At 41.8% G+C, this 21,505-nt stretch overlaps 1 protein-coding gene across 1 annotated transcript in view; it reads left to right on the top strand.

Moving 5' to 3' along the window:
- The window catches only part of LOC139375015 (ras-related GTP binding D), a 39,850-nt gene extending 21,759 nt beyond the window's left edge, over positions 1-18,091 (top strand). Inside the window, exons 6-8 of the mRNA XM_071116376.1 lie at positions 4,574-4,716; positions 11,565-11,713; positions 13,664-18,091. Coding sequence (XP_070972477.1) covers positions 4,574-4,716; positions 11,565-11,713; positions 13,664-13,866 — 495 coding nt within the window. The 3' untranslated portion in view covers positions 13,867-18,091. The remainder of the gene's footprint in view (positions 1-4,573; positions 4,717-11,564; positions 11,714-13,663) is intronic.
- Positions 18,092-21,505: the final 3,414 nt, after the last annotated feature.

The raw sequence follows: 21,505 nt of genomic DNA on the forward strand, positions 1-21,505 counted from the left end.
CTGAAAGTAACTTGAAACATTCTATCAACTATTACCTTGGGTACAGTCTGAAGATTGTTCTAGAAAACTTGCAACATTGTATAACATTTTCTGGGCCCTCCGTTTCCTGCTCCAATGAGCTCCAGACAGACATAGCTGTAGGCTATTTGCACAAGGGATAAGAAGTAATCAGGTAGGCTTAATATATGACGTTTCCACCGGATCAGAGCATGACATTTTTTTCCCCCCTTCACGCTGAGCTGTTATTGAAAGAGAGATGGAAAGATTTTTCAAATAGGCTACGTTGAGGAACTATTGTCATTTTCAATGGATGCTAAAACAGACTTTGTTTACTTTCTGTTTGAGGTGAAGAAAAAAATCACTTTGAGAATTTACACACCGGTAGTGGGTATAGCCCATATTTCTATAGCCCATAGAAATGCATTGAATAACATATTCATAAATTGCAAAATACAGACAGTACATATTTTTTGTGAGGATTTTAAAAAAAAAAGTGTTTGTTCTATGTCTAGGAGATATAAGAAAGATCAGGAAATATTTTTGTTATTTTGGACACATATTTAACCCCTTAATTTGTTGCCAAAAAACTACCTCCATACTTCCATGAATTTGGTTACCTTAAGACGAGTCCCGTGACACTTGTGGGTCGTCTTTTCATCTTTCCATAGAGTGGTCATATAATTTTTTTGTGACAGATGTTTTTGTGAGTAGACCAAATCTTGGGCTGTTTCATAGTCTGACAACACCACTGTTGCCACCTTCCACCACCAACAGCCACCTTCCACCGTAGATGCTGAAGGCCGACATAGGCGGATGCGGCGGATTGAGACGGATATCTCTAGCTTAAACTGACAGATTTTGATGGGGATTTTTTTTTATGTTACTTCGATTGATGCACTGGTGCGTCAATAAAGTCTTAAGGATTAAACTCTGTAACTGTTTTACATTCACCATTGTCCTCATGGTGAAGTCCCTGATCCCTATCTTTGCAGTAAATGGGTGTATGTATTCACCATCCAAAGTGTCATTTATAACTTCACCATGCTCAAAGAGATATTTAATGTGTGCTTTTTTAAATTTGTACCTATCTACAAATAAGTGCCCTTCTCTGCGAGGCATTGGAAAACCTACCTGTTCTTTGTGGTTGAATCTGTGTCTGAAATTCACTGCTTTACTAAGGGAGCTTACATATAATTAGTTATATGTGTAGGGTACAGAGATCAGGTTGTCATTCAAAAATAATGCAACTTATTATGTGACTTGTTGAGCACATTTTTACTCCTGAACTTATTTAGGCTTGCCATAACAAGGGGGTTGAATACTTATTGACTCAAGACATTTAAGCTTTTCATTTTAATTTAATTTGTAAAAAAAGTAAAAAATACATAATTCCGCTTTGACATTATGGGGTATTGTGTATAGGCCAGTGACGGAAAAACGCTCAAATTGAATCAATTTTAAATTCAGACTGGAACACAACAAAATGTGGAAAAAGTCAAGGGGTGTGTGTACTGTACTTTCTGACGAAAATGCCCTATTCTTATTGTGACACCTGGAGGACACATTTGGGTTTACTTGTAGTATGGTATGGGGTTATGGGTAAAGATGGCGCTCTAGTTAATTGGACCTGGTGATACTGTATTTAAGATGACTTTAGACCAACCCGTTTTCTGATTTTATATTTGTTCTATAATATAAAATGGCAAGGCCAAAAACAAAGCAATGCATATAAAATAACTAAACAGGTACCAATTAACTAAGAATAAAATATTTAATTTATAATAATAATTAGCAAAAACGTTTACTCTCTTGACACTGAGGATGTGCTTTGATTTTTTTTGCCCCCATGTGCTTTTTTTGTTGTTGTGACATTCTATTTTGAATATTCACAAATACAATGTACATCTATTGTATTCAGTTTATACAGCATGTTACTGTTGATCATACAGTATAATTTACGCTGACAAGTACATTATATTTTGTTACAGTAGCTGGCTATTAATACAGAATTTCTTCACATTTGAAAAAATGTATTTACCTACTTGAATAGGTTCTCCCAATAATGGGCAATCTTCAAGATATTTTCAATGGTAGCTGAGCACAGCCACGTGGACAGGATGAATGGAGGCAAGGAAAAAAGCGTTTGTCACCAGAGGGGTTTAGAACATGTTGTGCTGTTTGACTTGATCAGTGTAATCCACTTTCAGTTTTAATAAATGTACATCGCAGTCTGTCGACCACACTTGATAACTTAAAAACTAGCATAGGTAACAGTTACCTGGTAATGCACGTAACATAACAGCTCTCATTCTACGGGTGTGTGGGGAGAGAGTTCTTGAAATGTAACATCCAATCATAATCTTGCCAGAGGACTATTCAAACCGTTTTTGCAATACAACATTCTCCAGACCTCCAAGGGAGGCGTGACAACAACGTGATTTTGGAGGTATGGCAACACGAGACTAGGGTATGCCTGACATCAGCAAAGACTGGGATGTTTTTCAAGATAAAAAGAAGCGGGATGGAGCTAAGCACAGGCAAAATCCTAGAGGGAAACCTGCTTCAGTCTGCTTTTCCTCAGACTCTGGGAGTGGAATTCCCCTTTCAGCAGGACAATAACCTACAACACAAGGTCAAATCTACACTGGAGTTGCTTACCAAGAAGACTGTGAATGTTCCTGAGTGACAGTTTTGACTTACAGTACATCTGCTTGAAAATCTATGGCAAGACATGAAAATGTATGTTTAGCCATGATACCCAACACTTTGACAGAGCTTGGAGATTTTTGAAAAGAATAATCTTCAAATATTGCACAATCCAGGTGTGCAAAGCTCTTAGGGACTTACCCAAGAAGACTCACGGCTGTAATCACTGCCAAAGGCGATTCTAACATGTATTGACTCAGGGGTGAATGCTTATCTAATCAAGGTATATTCGTGTTTTATTTTTCATACATTTTAGGATTTGTGTAGATTGTTGACAAAAAAAAATGACAATTGGCTACATTTTAAACCCACTTTGTAAGACAATAAAAAGTGAATAAATCCAAGGGGGGCTGAATACTTATGATTGGCACTGCACAGTATGTCTGAAGATTGAAGTTACTCTATGTGCGTAAATCTACATTTACAATGCCAATTTAATTCATTTAGCAGACACTGTTATCCAGAGAGAGATACAGTCAGTGCATTCAACTAAGTTAGTAAATAATAACCACATATCAGCGTCAGTCCAAGTAGACTTCTTCAAAATAGTGGAATCAGTGCTCGGAAGAAAAACAAAACAAGTGAGTGCAAGAAAGACAAGTATGTTAGGATTAGACCCAGAGTGATGTAGACTTGTAAAACCAGATGAGTGGACTAGCCAATCAATTGCATCAACTGGTCGTCAAAGTAGGAGGGAGAAGAGAGAATACCTGTCATTCAGTGTCAACACAGATCATACAGAAGTCACTTTACCTCATCAAACGTCAGTAATCTCTTGCTGCCCATAGATTAGTACTGTATCTAAAATACATTATCGACATATGGAAAGAAGGTTCAAAAGCCACATGGGACATATATTTTTTTGGGGAGATTTTAGTTAATGGGAAGAATGTCTGAAAACCTTGGCTTTGGGGCTTTATTTCCAAGCTTTCAAGTGAGTGCTCTTTCATTCTCTCGCTCTCTCAATTCAATTCAATTAAAAAGGCTTTATTGGCATGGGAAACATATGTTTACATTGCCAAAGCACGTGAAATAGATAATAAACAAAAGTGAAATAAACAAGCCTCTCTATCTCTCGCTCTTTCTCTCTGTCTCTCTCCCTCTGCTTATGTAAATTGTTTCCAGTGATCTAATATTCACAGAGGAGAGGGAGACCCAGATGACTGTGTTAGTGCTATATCTTCAAAGTGTAGACTCTGTTGGAGTCCTTTTCCCACCACCGACCCCTAGTGCTCTGGAGTTCTTGGTTCCGTCCTGAATGGCACCCTATTCTTTATATAGTGCACTACTTTTGAATGGGCCCTAGTCAAAAGTAGTGTACTATATAGGTAATAGGGGGCTATTTAGGACGCAATCCTTTTCATATCCCTGGTTGGTGCTCGGTGCTCTCTACTTTCTCTTCTTTGATTTACTTAACTTTGGTCCTCCCTGCCCCCCTGGCGAGCATACACCATGGCTCTCAACCTCACTCGTTAGTTCCTCTACAGGGCTTTTTGGTCTTGCCAAAATATATCCCTCCCTGCTGTTTTGAGTTCTTAGAAAGTAGAGCATCTCCAGTTTAGTTTTTGCCCCGTCCTTGCTTTCTTTTCCCCCTGTGTGAGGTAGTCAAGTGTCAAATGTCGGAGAGAAAACACACCAGAATGATGAACTGTTAAAAAGCAGCGGGTGGCTGCAGTGTTTTACGGATCACCTGCTGGGTGGCGGCGAACTGTGGCAGTTCAACATGTAGAATCGTCAGGAAATTGATGGATGATATTCTAGCAGGAGACAATAGCGTGCCCACCTGCTGCTTCTAATCGCTCTGGTGTATTTGCTCTATTATGTGTTTTCCAAGTGTAGCGTGTCATCTCTCTCCGTGTACTTTCAGAACTCGGGCATAGAGAAGGCCTTTCTGTTTGACGTGGTCAGTAAGATCTACATCGCCACAGACAGCAGTCCGGTGGACATGCAGACCTACGAGCTGTGCTGCGACATGATCGATGTGGTCATAGACATCTCCTGCATCTACGGGTGAGTTGAAAGTTGTGTGGAGGTACTGTGCCGGCAAAAACCAACACATTTCTGTTGTATCCTGAGTATAATGGACCAACAAAGATGTTATTGTCTTGAGTCTCACAGTCACAATCATACCTTCACACCAGGCAGGGCCCTTCAGTTCTAGTCCTGGGGACCCACAGGCTGTGCAGGGTTTTGTTCCAGCCCAGTTCTGGTAATAAAATTGTCATTTAGCAAACGCTTTGCCCTCAGAACAGAGTCTGTGTGAATCCTGTTCTTCATACTCACTGTGTCTCTGTTCAATTTCACTCCAGCTGAGACACTAATTAGATCCTAATCTGAGTTCCCAGTCTGTTTTAGTAGATAGTTATTCTCTTTCACACACACACACACACACACACACACACACACACACACACACACACACACACACACACACACACACACACACACACACAAATGAAGAAATTATGAGTACAAGCACACCTTCATCTACGTTATTCCTCTCACGAATAGCTGCATTCGCAGTTGAATGTTATATTCTCTAAATCTAGCCTTTATTGATATTGGGGAAAATCAAAAAACATTTACTTTCACTTCAAAGTCGTTTTAGCAGACATTCTTATCCAGAGTGACTGAAGGTTAGTGGATTAAATGAAGGCAGCTAAGACAACCACATCACAGTCATTGCAAGTAAAAAACAAACACATATTTGCACTCTGAGTTTATTTACATAGAGAGTTCATATGGTAATGTAGGTGGTGCTAAACACGGAAGGCACACAAGTGTATCCTTTTGAGTTGAGCCTTTTAAGCACGGTGTGGTGCACTCAAGAGTTCTGCTTTGCTTTGCAAACACCTCTCTTATCTTTCCACCTGGCTGCCTGTCAGGGAGCTCTATTGCATCAAAACCTGACAAACACAGCAGGTGATCATCTGTTTTATGTCTCCTCAGTCTTCACCCTAGCCCTGAACACACCCACGCGCGCACACACACACACACACACACACACACACACACACACACACACACCTACCTACCTCCTGTCCTGCCATGTCCTGTCCTCCTGTTCTGTACATCAGGCTGATGGTAGAACCTTCCTCGTAGCCATGAGAGGACGGTAGTAAACAAGCCAGCCCGTGGTAAGCCATGTGGTAACGTTAGCTCCCTCTGGGTCCGTTGACCCAATATGAACCAGGTCTGATGTGCCTTCGTTGGGCTGCTGTGCCCTGGCAGGGAGGCTGCTGCTGGGGCTGGGGATATAGGCCGAGGCCTTACCCAGGGCACTGCAGCTGTGGGTTGGGATGGGATGGAGATATGCCACGCTGTGGTTTAGGAGGGCTGAGCTGGGGAAGGCTGTTGACTGTGTTTACGCTTCAGGGCACAACACTCTAGATGAGATGAGCTCTCACCGTATATAAGTCTGGGAGACTGCACAGACTTTGAGATATTTTCCAAGGGGGAACGTGTGTGTACAGTGACTTCAGAAAGTATTCACACCCCTTGACTTTTTCCACATTTTGTTGTGTTACAGCCTCAGTTATAAATTGTGTCACTGGTTTACACACAATACCCCATAATGTCAAAACAAAACAAAAAACAAATTAATTACAAATTTAAAACTGAAATGTTTTGAGTCAATAAGTATTCAACCCCTTTGTTATGGCAAGCCTAAATAAGTTCAGGAGTAAACATTTGCTTATTAACAAGTCACGTAATAAGTTGCATGGACTCTGTGTGCAATAATAGTGTTTAACATGATTTTTGAATGACCACCTCACATCTGTACTCCATACATCCAATTGTCTGTAAGGTCCCTTAGTCGAGCAGTGAATTTCAAACACTGATTCAACCACAAAGACCAGGGAGGTTTTCCAATGCCTGGCAAAGAAGGGGACCTATTGGTAGATGGGTAAAAATAAAAACAGCAAACATTGAATATCACTTTGGATGGTGTATCAATGCATCCAATCACTACAAAGATACATGTGTACTTCCTAACTCACTTGCCGGAGAGGAAGGAAACCACTCAGGGATTTCAACATGAGGCCAATGGTGACTTTAAAACAGTTACAGAGATTAATGGCTGTGATAGGAGACTGAGGATGGATCAACATTGTATACTGAACAAAAATATAAATGCAACATGCAACAATTTAATTGATTTTACTGACTTACAGTTCATATAAGGAAATTAGCCAATTGAAATATATTCATTAGGCCCTAATCTATGGATTTCACATGACTGGGAATACAGATATGCATCTGTTGGTCATAGATATATAAAAAAAAATATAGGCCTCACAATGGGCCTCAGGATCTCATCACCGTATTTTGTTTGCATTCAAATTGCCATCGATAAAATGCTCACTAACAGAGATGTAAACAAATGTTTGCACAAAATATGTGAGAAATAAGCTTTTTGTGCGTGTGGAACATTTCAGGGATCTTTTATTTCAGCTCATGAAACATGGGACCAACGTTGCGTTTGTCACGAATATTACCGAAGGTGGCTCCCCTTCTTGTTCGGGTGGCGCTCGGCGGTCGTCGTCACCGGTCTACTAGCTGCCACCGATCCTTTGTTCCGTGTTCGTTTGGTTTTGTCTAATTGTTTTCACCTGTTCATTGTTTGGTTGTTAGGGTGGTGTTATTTAAGTTCGTTTAGCCCGCTTCTGTTTGTGCGGGCTTGTTCTTCTATATTTGTGAGAGCTGTTAGTGTTTTGTTGGGTTTTCTCGCTGTCCTGGTATTTTTACCTAAGGGTACTTATTGTAGTAATAGTTACGCCTGTGTTGGGTATAACTATTTTGCTCTTTTTGATTTTGGACATTAAAAGGTGTTTTTTCCCTCATCCTTTGCTCTCTGCGCCTGACTCCACACCCATTCACTCATTGAGCGTTACAGAAGCCCGCACCAATCTTATGGAGTCAGCAGGAGCAGCGACCACCCCTCTCCCCACGATGGAGGAGAGAGTCCTTCATCACACGTCCATCCTCCATCGTATCAGCGATGGATCAAATGATGGAGAGGATGGACCGTTGGGAGAGGAGTGGTCTCCCTACTACCCTCCCACCAGCAACTCTACCATCTCCTCCAGCGGGATCCGGTGCCAGCGCTCTGCGCATCACGCTCCGAGGGAGTATGATGGAGCAGCGGCGGGGTGCCAGGGATTTCTGCTACAACTAGAGCTCTACCTGGCCCCCGTTTGGCCGGCTCCCTCGGACGAGGAGAGCGTGAGTGTCCTCGTCTCTTGCCTGACGGGTAGAGCCCTGGAGTGGGCCAATGCTGTCTGGAACGGGCCCGACTCAGCGAGTGGCAACTACCCGGAGTTCACCCGCCGTTTCCGGGCCGTGTTCGATCACCCTCCGGAGGGCCGAGGGCGGGTGAGAGGTTGTTCCATCTCCGGCAGGGGACGAGGAGCGCGCAGGACTTCGCGCTGGATTTCCGGACCTTGGCCGCTGGAGCAGGGTGGAGCATCCTCTGCTCTCTGCGCCTGACTCCACACCCATTCACTCATTGAGCGTTACAGCGTTTATATTTTTGTTCAGTGTTGTTACTCCACAATACTAACCTAAATGACAGAGTGAAAACAAGGAAGCCTGTACAGAATAAAACATATTCCAAAACAGGCATCCTGTTTGCAATAAGGCACTAAAGTAAAACTGCAAAAAAATGTAAAACTGCAAAAAACTTTGTCCTGAATACAAAGCATTATGTTTGGGGCAAATCTAACACAACACATCACTGACTACCACTCCTCCAAACATTGTAGTGGCTGCATCATGTTATGGGTATGCTTGTCATCGACAAGGACTAGAGGTTTTTGGGATAAAAATAAATAGAATCGAGCTAAGCACAGGCAAAATCCTAGAGGAAAATCTGGTTCAGTCTGCTTTCCAACAGACACTGGGAGACAAATTCACCTTTCAGCAGGACAAAAACCTAAAATACAAGACCAAATATACTGGAGTTACTTGGGCTCTTTAGTGGCGGAGTGGTCTAAGGCACTGCATCTAAGTGCAAGAGGGGTCACTACAGTTTCTGGTTCAAATCCAGGCTGTATCACATCCGGCCGTGATTGGGAGTCCCATAGGGTGGTGGTTTGGCCGGTGTAGGCTGTCATTGTAAATGTGAATTTGTTGTTAACTGACTTGCCTAGTTACATTGAATTTAAATAAAACACTTACCAAGATGACATTGAATGTTCCTAAAGTTTTGACTTAAATCAGCTTGAAAATCTATGGCAAGACTTGAAAATGGCTGTCTAGCAATGATCAAGAACCAACTTGACAGAAATGGAAGAATTTAAAAAACAATAATGTACATATATTGTAAAATCCAGGTGTGAAGAGCTCACAGCTGTGCATGTATTGACTCAAGTGGGTGAATACTTATGTAAATGAAATATTTCTGTATTTCATTTTCAATACATTTTGAAACATTTCTAAAAACAGTTTGTCCTTATGAAAAATTATTTTTTAATCTATTTTTAATTCAGGCTGTAACGCAGCAAAATGTCAAGGGGTATAATTTTTTTCTGAACGCACTTGACATATTCTTGTATGTAGGTAATTGTGTGTGAGTGGCCAAGGCATGCAAATTGAGCTCCAATTTAGCTCTTGAGGGTTCATTGGACCAGTTGATTTTACTCTCCTCCAAATACTGGGATTACTCACATGACGTTTGAACATCATTATCATGGATTGCTTCCCAAATGGCACCCTATTCCCTATATAGTGTATATACTATGTAGGGAAAAGGGTGTTATTTGGGATGCAGAACCATGACAAAACGGCTGGGCTATTAACATTATTTAGAGGTTTCAGCAATGTTTTTTTCCCACCTCATTTAGTTAATGACGCACTCCCCTGACCAACATATTGAATGTCTGCTTCTTTTCCTAGTAATTACATTTGACATTTTTGTCATTTATCAGATGCTCTTATCCAGAGAGACTTACAGTCGGTGCATTCAACTAGTAAGGGAAAACAACCACATATCACAGTTATTGCAAGTAGGCCCTTCTTTGAAAGGGTCTTTCTTGATTGAGGTTATCCTTGTTTTATTTTCACAAATTATGACTCCATGTGAAACCGTTCATGTTTTTTTTGCGTTGTTTTCCTCCCCAGTGAGAAACTATTCTTGGTTTGCAGACCTTATGTTAATGCATTACCCCCCAAAGCTCCTGAAAGCATGGGATTAGATTTGAGCTTTTATTCATTTTGATAATTACCATTTGATCCGGCATCTGTTACATAGCACAGCTTTTTATCGTATGTACTAGATGGTGTTGGCAGAGGGGACACAGGTACACATGTACTTTCTCATTTTAATGCATGGCGGGAATATACAGTAGATTATTTGTGTCCCTGTATTTAACTCAGGGAAAGCCAGTGTGAGGGTTTGTGCTCGGGTTAATATGGATGTTTGCCGGTGTGTGGGAGAACACATATCTGTAGAGTTATGTAAGTACTCGCACTCAAACCATATAAAAGGAAAAACCAAGGAGGCAAGATGCAAAAATATACTTCAGTTAATGTATGCTTGAAATGATAACAAAGGGTGCTAATGCAAAGTGCTTTTTTTTGTTTAGCACTTTGCACTAGCAACTTAAATTTCTTCGATCATGGATTAAATGACGTATATTTTTGTTTCTTGGCCTCCTTGGTTTTTCCTTTTCTTTGTTTGACGGCGAGTACCTACGTTATTCTACCTAATAGGCTATCAGCTCTGACTTATAACTGCTGCTGCCACAGTATGCCATTGACTTTCTCAGTGAATAAATCAAGATGGATGCCTTAACTGTTCTACTTGTTTTTAATTGATTGTTATCACTGATTATGCAGATGGTGGCTATTGTGAAGGTTTTACTGGTAATGGTTTTGCTATGTGGTTGCACTTATTGTTAGTTTGCCATGGATAAGATCTGTTAAATGAGCTAAACGAGTTTAGCCATACATGTGTTGCCTTCATTCCTAAAAATATTAATTTAAAAACAGTGTGGGGGGCTAGATTACATGGCCTTATTGCTTGTTGTTTTGTTAACAAAGAGAGAGATAAGACGCCCTCACTTAAAGCCATCATCATCTCTCCAAACTAACAAGAAGAACCCAGTTTCAGAAGTTAGAGCACTTTTAAAGAGTAGCTCTTATTGTATGATTTTACATGATACTACAGTGAGTCTATGAGAACGAACAGTCCCTAAAGTGAACAGAGAAGAGAACTTGGGAAAAGGAATGGGAAATAGGCTTTATTTCGAACAGAATCCCAAAATAATTTAAAGGGTATTCAACTCTGACCCTACGAGGTCCGGAGCCTGCTGGTTTTCTGTTCTACCTGTTGATTAATTGCACCCACCTGGTGTTCCAGGTCTAAGTTGGTCTCTGATTTAGAGGGAAAGAATGAAAAAAAGCAGTGGAACTGACTTCCAGTTCCAGAGTTGAATATGAGGGGTCTATTGAATATTCATTGAATTGAACTTCTCCTTCAGTTCCTTGGCCGACAATGTAAAAGCACAAACAAAATACATTATTAAACCAACAACAGCAGGGTTTCTTTTATCTCTGTATTCATTTTAATCTCCGTACTGGTATTCTTAAGTTTAGGATGTGCATATCACCCTCCTTTTCTTCTTTGAATGAATTTTAGCCTAAATCTCGCTATCTCAACCTTTTGTTCTCTTCTCGCTCCCATCCCCTCGTTCTCATCCCTCTCTCCCAGGCTAACGTGGGCCGAGGCAGGCACACCCTATATCACTCACTCTTCCTTGGTTCTCGTCCCTCTCTCGTCCCTGGTTCTCTTCCCTCTCTCATCCCTCGCTCTCTTCCCTCTCTCATACCCTTGTTCGTACCCCTCTCTCTCCCAGGCTGACGGAGGAAGAGGCAGGTCAGCCCTATGATAAAGAGTCCATGGCCATCATCCACCTGAACAACACCACCGTCATGTACCTGAAGGAGGTCACCAAGTTCCTGGCTCTGGTCTGCTTCCTCCGAGAGGAGAGCTTTGAGAGGAAAGGTAACAGAGAGTTAGGGAGGAGAGCTTTGAGAGAAAAGGTGAGAGTTAGTTAGTGAGGAGAGCTTCGAGACGAAAGGTGAGAGAGTTAGGGAAGAGAGCTTTGAGAAGAAAGGTGAAAGAGAGTTAGGGAATAGAGAGTCTCGAGAGAAAAGGTGAGAGAGTTAGGGAGGAGAGCTTTGAGAAGAAAGGTGAGCGAGAGTCAGTCTCTATCCCAAATGGAACCCTATTCCCCTTAAAGTGCACTGCTTTTGACCAGGGCCCAACCTGGTCCAAGAAGAACCCCTAGCCTTATAGGAGAATGTGCTGTGACTTTATAGGGATGAATTCTAACTTTGGGTATTATGTGCTTGTACTAACACAAAGTTTTATGTTACATACCTAGTTTTTTAGATGTGTCGTTGGCACTACAAAATATTTTCCAGGAAATGTCACACGTATCTCCTGTTAACACCAATGCATGATTTATTCAAACATCTGAGTTACATCAATGCATGATTTTTGCCAAGGTCCGAGTTAGCAAAGCTACATGCGCATATTCAGATATCACGACGACCAGACATGACATGAATCCACAAGTGCAGTACTCTCTCTCTCTCTCTCTCTCTCTCTCTCTCTCTCTCTCTCTCTCTCTCTCTCTCTCTCTCTCTCTCTCTCTCTCTCTCTCTCTCTCTCTCTCTCTCTCTCTCTCTCTCTCTCTCTCTCTCTCTCTCTCTCTCTCTCTCTCTCTCTCTCTCTCTGTCTCTCTGTCTCTCTGTCTCTCTGTCTCTCTGTCTCTGTCTGTGTGTGTGTGAGAGAAGAGTGTGGTTACCTTGGCACCGATGATCAAAGGCTCTCATCTTCCTTTTAACTTGTCAATTGCTCCCGGCTTGTTAGATTGAGCCTTGGCTGTCTGCGGCAGCTAAGAGATTGGACGACAGATGACACTCCACTTGTGATAATAGGCATTCATAAGACTGTTCTCTTTGTACAGTACATGGGAAGGCATGGCACCCAAACTACGGGAACAGTCATTTGCAAGCTGTATTTATTAGACACAGCGAAGTCAGTGCAGGGTTGTGTATTTCCTGTTTTTTTTATTGCGTGTATTTTTATATAGTATGGTCTTTGACTTTTTTTTTATGTGTTACATTTGAACATTTCCATCGGCATTGATAAGTCTTTCCCCCTATCATATTTGTCAGCAGAACAAAAGCATGGAAGCTTCTTACATCTGGTAAACTGTTTGTCAGCGAGTCACAAAATAGCCTCTTTTCCCCAATATTACAATAGGCCAACAATGATAAGGTTACATGAATTACCTCATTATCATGTAGAATGTATTCGTTAACTTTAGTGGTTTTTACAACAGGTCATATCATACAGGTGATATTATTCACGGTCGCATCATGCATTGTTTTCACCTGCGGTTTCAAGTACTTTTACCCTCCAAAACTTTGGAAGAAGGGAGGGTAAAAGTTGTCTTCAAAGCATGTATGAGCCCATAGCATCTGTATTCTATTCCCTTGAATTGTAAAATAATATTTCAGTCTTTATCAGCGTTTTGACACTTTCAACTCTTTAGACAAATACCACTCAACAATGGTATGTTTAGCTTGTCTTCAAATTCAGTGATATAAAATAAAAACATCTCATGTGAAGAGCATTGCTCCAAACTTATATTTGACTATCTAAATAATTAGAGATGGCTAGGCTTTGATCATTTGACAGATACATTAAGCATGTATTACCTAACTTTAAGCTAACAAGCTAATGAGACAGAAGAGATTTAAGTACATCATTTTGTGTTTCTTGCAATTGCAATTATTATCTGATTCACAATGTAGGATATTTCCTCTCATAATTGATATTATAAGAGCGAGATGAATTTGTCATTTTAACATTCTAATTGCTATGGTAACTGCTCATCCTGTCTGACTACTGATCTCATCCTATCTTGTCTTTATCCCACAGGACTAATTGACTACAACTTTCACTGTTTTAAGAATGCTATTCAGGAGGTGTTTGATGTACGAGTGAAGGTGCAGAAAAACAGAAAGCTACTCAGCCAGAGGAGGTGGAGCAAACAGGCCTCAATTGAGTCCTCAGCAGCCACCACTGAACGCCGCCCCATTGGTGGCATCACATGTCAATCAACCATCTTTAAATCAACATAAAATAAAGAGGAGGTGATATGTGAAGGGCTGTGGGCTGTATGGCCCCAAACACACTCAGGTTGTACAACTGCTGTACAACACATTTGACACAACGTTTGTGATACAACAGAGAGTTTTTTTTAAAACACAATAGTAAACATTTTTGTGCAAGTGCAGGTCTTCACGACTGTTCAACAATCACTAATGGTTGCATTTCAACCATACAAACCAGCAGATATAGGATCTTAATTTGATCACTCTTTTGTTGCTGAGAACATGATAATTCACATTTCCTGTTACAGAAAGATTACTTTCCTGCTGTAGCAAACTGCCTCAAATTAAGATCTTACATCTGTATAACTTGGGCCAGAAGTTTTTGTCTAATCATACAAGACCTGACCCGGAAATATATATATATATATATATATATATATATATATATATATATATAATTACCACATTTGTTACAGTTGACCTGTATGTTGAGTGTCAGCCCATAGTAGGGCATGCTGAAGTTGTATCATTTTTTTTTTTACAAGTAAGGGCCTGTAATGTCATCTAATATTGTCACTAATAATAGTACATGGTCATAGTCAAAGTAATATGGATGGGCCTTTTGAATACTGTAGAAGTAGGATGGACACTGAAATCACCTTGGCTGCATCCCACATGGTACCCTATTCCTTTTATAGTGTGTAAGCCCCATCGGTCTCTGGTCAAATGTAGTTGACTATATAAGGAATTGGACGTCATTTGAGATGCAGCCATGATCTTTATGGAAGCAGCCCACCAAAGGAACAGATTGTAAGAACAGATGTTCATAAAGCTACCAGACCAGGTTCAAATACTATTTGAAATCATTTCTGTGCTTGACTTACACTATACAGTGAGGGAGTTTGCCCACTGACAAAGAAATGATCCATCTATCATTTTAATGGTAGGTTTATTTGAACAGTGAGAGACAGAATAACAACAACAAAATCCAGAAAAATGCATGTCAAAAATGTTATAAATGGATTTGCATTTTAATGAGGGAAATAAGTATTTGACCCCTCTGCAAAACATGACTTAGTACTTGGTGGCAAAACCCTTTTTGGCAATCACAGAGGTCAGACGTTTCTTGTAGTTGACCACCAGGTTTGCACACATCTCAGGAGGAATTTTGTCCCACTCCTCTTTGCAGATCTTCTCCAAGTCATTAAGGTTTCGAGGCTGATGTTTGGCAACTCAAACCTTCAGCTCCCTCCACAGATTTTCTATGGGATTAAGGTCTGGAGACTGGCTAGGCCACTCCAGGACCTTAATGTGCTTCTTCTTGAGCCACTCCTTTGTTGCCTTGGCCGTGTGTTTTGGGTCATTGTCATGCTGGAATACCCATCCACGACCCATTTTCAACGCCCTGGCTGAGGGAAGGAGGTTCTCACCCAAGATTTGACGGTACATGGCCCCGTCCATCATCCCTTTGATGCGGTGAAGTTGTCCTGTCCCCTTAGCAGAAAAACACTCCCAAAGCATATTGTTTCCACTTCCATGTTTGACGGTGTGTTCCTCCTCCTCCAAACACGGCAAGTTGAGTTGATGTCAAAGAGCTCCATTTTGGTCTCATCTGACCACAACACTTTCACCCAGTTGTTCTCTGAATCATTCAGATGCTCATTGGCAAACTTCAGACGGGCAAACTTCAGACATGTATATCTGCTTTCTTGAGCAGGGGTACCTTGCGGGCGCTGCAGGATTTCAGTCCTTCACGACGTAGTGTGTTACCAATTGTTTTCTTGGCGACTATGGTCCCAGCTGCCTTGAGATCATTGACAAGATCCTCCCGTGTAGTTCTGGGCTGATTCCTCACCGTTCTCATAATCATTGCAACTCCACGAGGTGAGATCTTGTATGGAGCCCCAGGCCGAGGGAGATTTACAGTTCTTTTGTGTTTCTTCCATTAGCGAATAATCGCACCAACTGTTGTCACCTTCTCACCAAGCTGCATGGCGATGGTCTTGTAGCCCATTCCAGCCTTGTGTAGGTCTACAATCTTGTCCCTGACATCCTTGGAGAGCTCTTTGGTCTTGGCCATAGTGGAGAGTTTGGAATCTGATTGATTGATTGCTTCTGTGGACAGGTGTCTTTTATATAGGTAACAAACTGAGATTACGAGCACTCCCTTTAAGACTGTGTATATACAAAAGTATGTGGAAACCCCTTCAAATTAGTGGATTCAGCTATTTCAGCCACACCCATTGCTGTCAGGTGTATAAAATCAAGCACACTGCCATGCGATCTCTATAGACAAACATCGGCAGTAGATTGGCCTTACTGAAGCACACATAGACTTTCAACGTGGCACCGTCATAGGATGCCACCTTTCCAACAAGTCAGTTCATCAAATTTCTGCCCAGCTAGAGTCTACCCCGGTTAACTGTAAGTGCTGTTATTGTAAAGTGGAAACGTCTAGGAGCAACAATGGTTCAGCTGCGAAGTGGTAGGCCACACAAGTTCACAGAACAGGACCGCTGAGTGCTGAAGCGCGTAGCGCGTAAAAGTAATCCGTCCTCAGTTACAACACTCACTGCCGAGTTCCAAACTGCCTCTGGAAGCAACATCGGCACAAAAACTGTTCGTCCGGAGCTTCATGAAATGGGTTTCCATGGCCGAGCAGCCATAAACAAGCCTAAGATCACCATGCGCAATGCCAAGCGTCGGCTGGTGTGGTGTAAAAGTCGCCGCCATTGGACTCTGGAACAGTGGAAACGCGTTCTCTGGAGTGATGAATCATGCTTCTCCGTCTGGCAGTCCGAAAGACTCATTTGGGTTTGGCGGATGGCGATCGAACACTACCTGCCCAAATACATATTGCCGACTGTAAAGTTTGGTGGAGGAGGAATAATGGTCTGGGGCTGTTTTTCATGGTTCAGGCTAGGCCCCTTAGTTCCAGAAATCTTACCGCTACAGCATGCAATTACATTCTAGACGATTCTGTGCTTCCAACTTGATTGCAACAGTTTGGGGAAGGCCCTTTCCTGTTTCAGTATGACAATGCCCCCATTCACAAAGCGAGGTCCATACACAAATAGTTTGACAAGATCAGTGTGTAAGAAATTGGCTGGCCTCCACAGAGCCCCGACCTCAACCCTATTGAACACCTTTGGGATGAATTGGAACACTGACTGCGAGCCAGGCATAATCACCCAACATTAGTGCCTGAGCTAACTAATGCTCTTGTGGCTGAATGGAAGCCCCCGCAGCAATGTTCCAACATCTATTGGAAAGCCATCCCAGAAGAGTGGAGACTGTTATAGCAGCAAAGGGGGGACTAACTCCATATTAATGCCCCTGAGTTTGGAATGAGATGTTCGACGGGCGGTTGTCCACATACTTTTGGCCAAGTAGTGTAGCTTGCCTGTTGCAATGGAACCAATAGAAAAGTTCAGTTGTGCAAACCCCACCCACCAGGCACCATGCAGACTAAAGCAAACTCTCAAAGTATTTGAAAGATGTCAAATAGTATTTGAACTCAGGTCTGAAAGATAGAGAAGAGAAAGAAGAGTCTCAGAATGTCAGCTAACTGACTGTCAATAACTTTGTGTTTTTAAAAGGTGCTTTATTACGTTTTTCAGGCACAGTGCGAAGGCAAGATCAAAGATAGCAATAAGGGTTGTTCAATATAACTATGTACCCGTCCTTATAGCTATGTTTATCATCTGTAATGTTAACTGTACATCACATTTAACTGTAACACTCCCATTCAAATAGTATGACACTATAACTTTATTGTAAATGTATATGGAAATACATTTTGTAAGGTCAGCATACAAAATACACAAATCAATACTCTATAAAACAGCAGAGTGCTATTCAAAAATGTCTTGCATTATGTATGTATTATTATAGTATATTGATTTTGTGTAGCCAATGCAAACGTATCTCCTTCCATGCTTTATACAAGATAACATATGTCAATTCTAGGAACACCAAATCTAAATGTGCTAGCAATTACAATCGACAGTTTGAATCACAATTGTTGTGTCTCAAAGTTGTTTAATCACGGCATCAATACTACTATTTTAGCAATGCTAGAACGTTCTACTAACACCTTGTTGACTTTGACAAGCAATTTGCTTGTCGGCTTTCAAAACCAATTATTTTGACCCATACTTGTATTACTTTACTACTTTACTGAACCATTTAATTTATTTTAAAGTTCTATTTATTTATTTTGTTTATCAATAAAATAAGATTTGTTTACGTTGATGTATCTCATTGTCACCTTAAATCACAACCCATTAGGAAAAAATGGATGCATTCACAACATATTTCCACATCATGAGTGTGTGAGTGGTTTTTTTTGCCTGTTTTCATCTGTTAGAACAAGCATTCTGTCATCATTATGACTGCACCATTAGGTCACTAGGGCATTACGCAATTTCAAGGTTGCACAGAACACACACACATTGTCTCACCACCCACTTGGAGCCCTATGGGAACACATACCACGCTAACCCCACAGGAGATACCTGTACACTGTGTGAGGAGGCTGTGTGCGTGTTTCTGTCTGGGTGTGTCGAGAGGTCAAACATGGATTGCGCAGCAGCTGCTCTTTGCTGGACAGCCACAGTGTGTTATCGTCTGCACTACAATGTGTTACGTAAGACAATTTGATGTTTCAAATTATAATCCTCCATGCAGCACAGGGCCAAAATCCTCCATTCGGTTAGAGCACAACCCAGCTGTGACCTCCGGATATTTCCTGTTACTTACTCACTCACGCGCCACTCATTGTTACAAACATAGGAGACGAGAGAGACACACACAAACACAGCCACGTGATCGAGCCTAAATAATAAACAAGCAAATGTTAAATACCTCGGGGTTGCGTCCCAAATGGAACACTCTTCTCTAGGTCCTGGTCAAACGTAGTGCACTATAAAGGGCCCCGTCACCTGTAAGGAGCCTCAGACGTGTTCGATGATGTGGGTGGGCTGGCCTCATGCCTGTCAGTCAGTAGAGAACTGTTTGAAGAGCGGCCCTGAAGTCTCTTACATAGTTGGAGAGCGATTGCCAGCGGGTCATAGAAAGGGGGATACCCAGACATTGCCAGACAAGCAGAGGCAGAAGGGTGGACTGTGTCTGTGTGTGTAGAGATGTTTGCTTTGTATCCTGCTGCTGGTTGGGAGGTATGTGTGTGTGTGTGTTTCGTGTTAGAGACTGTCAGTGTAGATCAGGCTGTTCCTAAGGCTTAGCTAGCTGTCACACACACACACACACCGTGGGGAGTTCTGCCGGGGTTCTAACTCTGAATCGACTGTGGGAAAGAGATAGAGGGAAAGAGTAAACTGTTTACAGCAGGGCTCTCCAACTCTGCTGATGGAGAGCTACCCTCCGATAGGTTTACACTCCAACCCCAGTTGTAACTAACTTGATTTAGCTTGTCAATCAGGTAATTATTAGTATCAAGTGTGCGAGATTAAAGTTTGGGTAAAAACTACAGGATGGTAGCGCTCCAGAAACAGGGTTGGAGAGCCCTGGTGTACAGTATATTCATAGCATGTTTGCCTCCTATTATTCATGATGGGAAGGAAATGGTGGATTGGTGCGAACAGATGCATTATGCTGTGCACATCTGATTTATTGTATCTATACAGGGGTAAAATTGTGCATAAGAAAACAAAGTCATGAATGTACAGTATACTTTGCATATGTGGCAAATTGATATACGGCAATATAATTGTGCAATATCAAACAGATGCATTCTTCTTGTAAATAGTTCTTGCATGGAAATGCGAACAATGTATGTGTCCCAAACAGCATCATATCCACTATATAGTGCTATGCAACATTTGTTGGATTTAACCTTTTATTTAGTTTAGTATTGTGTAGTGATATACAGTACCAGTCAAATGTTTTTATTTATTTGTACTATTTTCTACATTGTAGAATAATAGTGAAGACATAACAACTATGAAATAACACATATGGAATCATGTAGTAACCAAAAAAGTGTTTTAGATTTTAGATTCTTCAAAGTAGCCGCCCTTTGCCTTGATTGACATCATTGCACACTCTTGGCATTCTCTCAACCAGCTTCACCTGGAATGCTTTTCCAACAGTCTTGAAGGAGTTCCCACATATGCTGAGCACTTTGATGGCTGCTTTTCCTTCACTCTTTGGTCCAACTCATCCCAAACTATCTCAATTGGGTTGAGGTAGGGTGATTGTGGAGGCCAGGTCATCTGATGCAGCACTCCATCACGCTCATTCTTGGTCAAATAGAGCTTACCCAACCTGGAGGTGTGTTGGGTCATTGTCCTGTTGCAAAAAAAAGGTTGTTCCACTAAGCGCAAATCAGATGGGATGGTTTATTGCTGCAGAATTCTGTGGTAGTCATGCTGGTTAAGTGTGCCTTGAATTCTAAACAAATCACCAACAGTGTCACCAGTAAGGCTCCCCCACACCATCTCACCTCCTCCTCCATGATTCACGGTGGGAACCACACATGTGGAGATCATCCGTTCACCCACTCTGCATCTCACAAAGACACGGTGGTTGGAACCAAAAATATCAAATTTGGACTCATCAGACCTAAGGGTAGATTTCCACCGGTCTAATGTACATTGCTTGTGTTTCTTGGCCCAAGCAAGTCTCTTCTTGTTATTGGTGTCCTTTAGTGGTTTCTTTGCAGCAATTTGACCATGAAGGCCTGATTCACACAGTCCCCTCTGAACATTTGATGTTGAGATGTGTCTGTTACTTGAATTCTGTGAAGCATTTATTTGGGCTGCAATCTGAGGTGCAGTTAACTCTGCTGCAGAGGATAAGTTCATCAGAGGTAACTCTGGGTCTTCCTTTCCTGTGGCGGTCCTCATGAGAGCCAGTATCAACAGCTTCATGATGACTTCAATAGAAATCTCTATTCTGATCACACTAGATCCCCTGGCCTGGCACATTTACAGCAAGGAAACACACCATCTTAACACAAATTAAATAACCATGTCACTAGCCTGGCGCAGCGGTCTAAGGCACTGCATCGCAGTGCTTGAGGTGTCACTACAGACCTGGGTTCGATTCCTGGCTGTGTCATAACCGGGAGTCCCATAGGGGGTGCACATTTGGCCCAGTGTTGTCTGGGTTAGGGGAGGTTTTGGCTGGGGGGGGGGCTTTACTTGGCTCATCTCGCTCTAGCAACTCCTTGTGGCGGCCGGGCGCCTGCAGGCTGACTTCGGTCGACACATTGGTGCAGTTGGCTTCTGGGATAAGCAGGTGTGTGTTAAGGAGTGCGGTTTGGCGGCAATGAGACAATATCATAATTGGATATCACGAAATTGTGGCGAAAAAGGGGGTAAAATACAACAACAACAAAAATGTAGGCTGTGCCAAAAGGCACCCTATATAGTGCACTACTTTTGACCAGAGCCCTGTTCCACTCTACACACCAATTCATGCGATGAAGTCATTGATAGTTAAAATAGATCAACAGCTGTTTCCAGTGATAGAAAACATGCTACATGTGCCAAAGCTCAGGATTAACACGTTCTACTTGTTACCACACGTGATACTATAAACATGTGTCAACTGAATGGGTTAATGGGTTTTTTCCTTTGGCAGAGAGAGACAGAGAGAACATGGAAAGTAATCAATCTGACTAACACTATCGTCAGATCGTGAA

The sequence above is a fragment of the Oncorhynchus clarkii genome, chromosome 19, assembly GCF_045791955.1.
Source record: "Oncorhynchus clarkii lewisi isolate Uvic-CL-2024 chromosome 19, UVic_Ocla_1.0, whole genome shotgun sequence".
NCBI classification, from domain to species: Eukaryota; Metazoa; Chordata; class Actinopteri; order Salmoniformes; family Salmonidae; genus Oncorhynchus; species Oncorhynchus clarkii.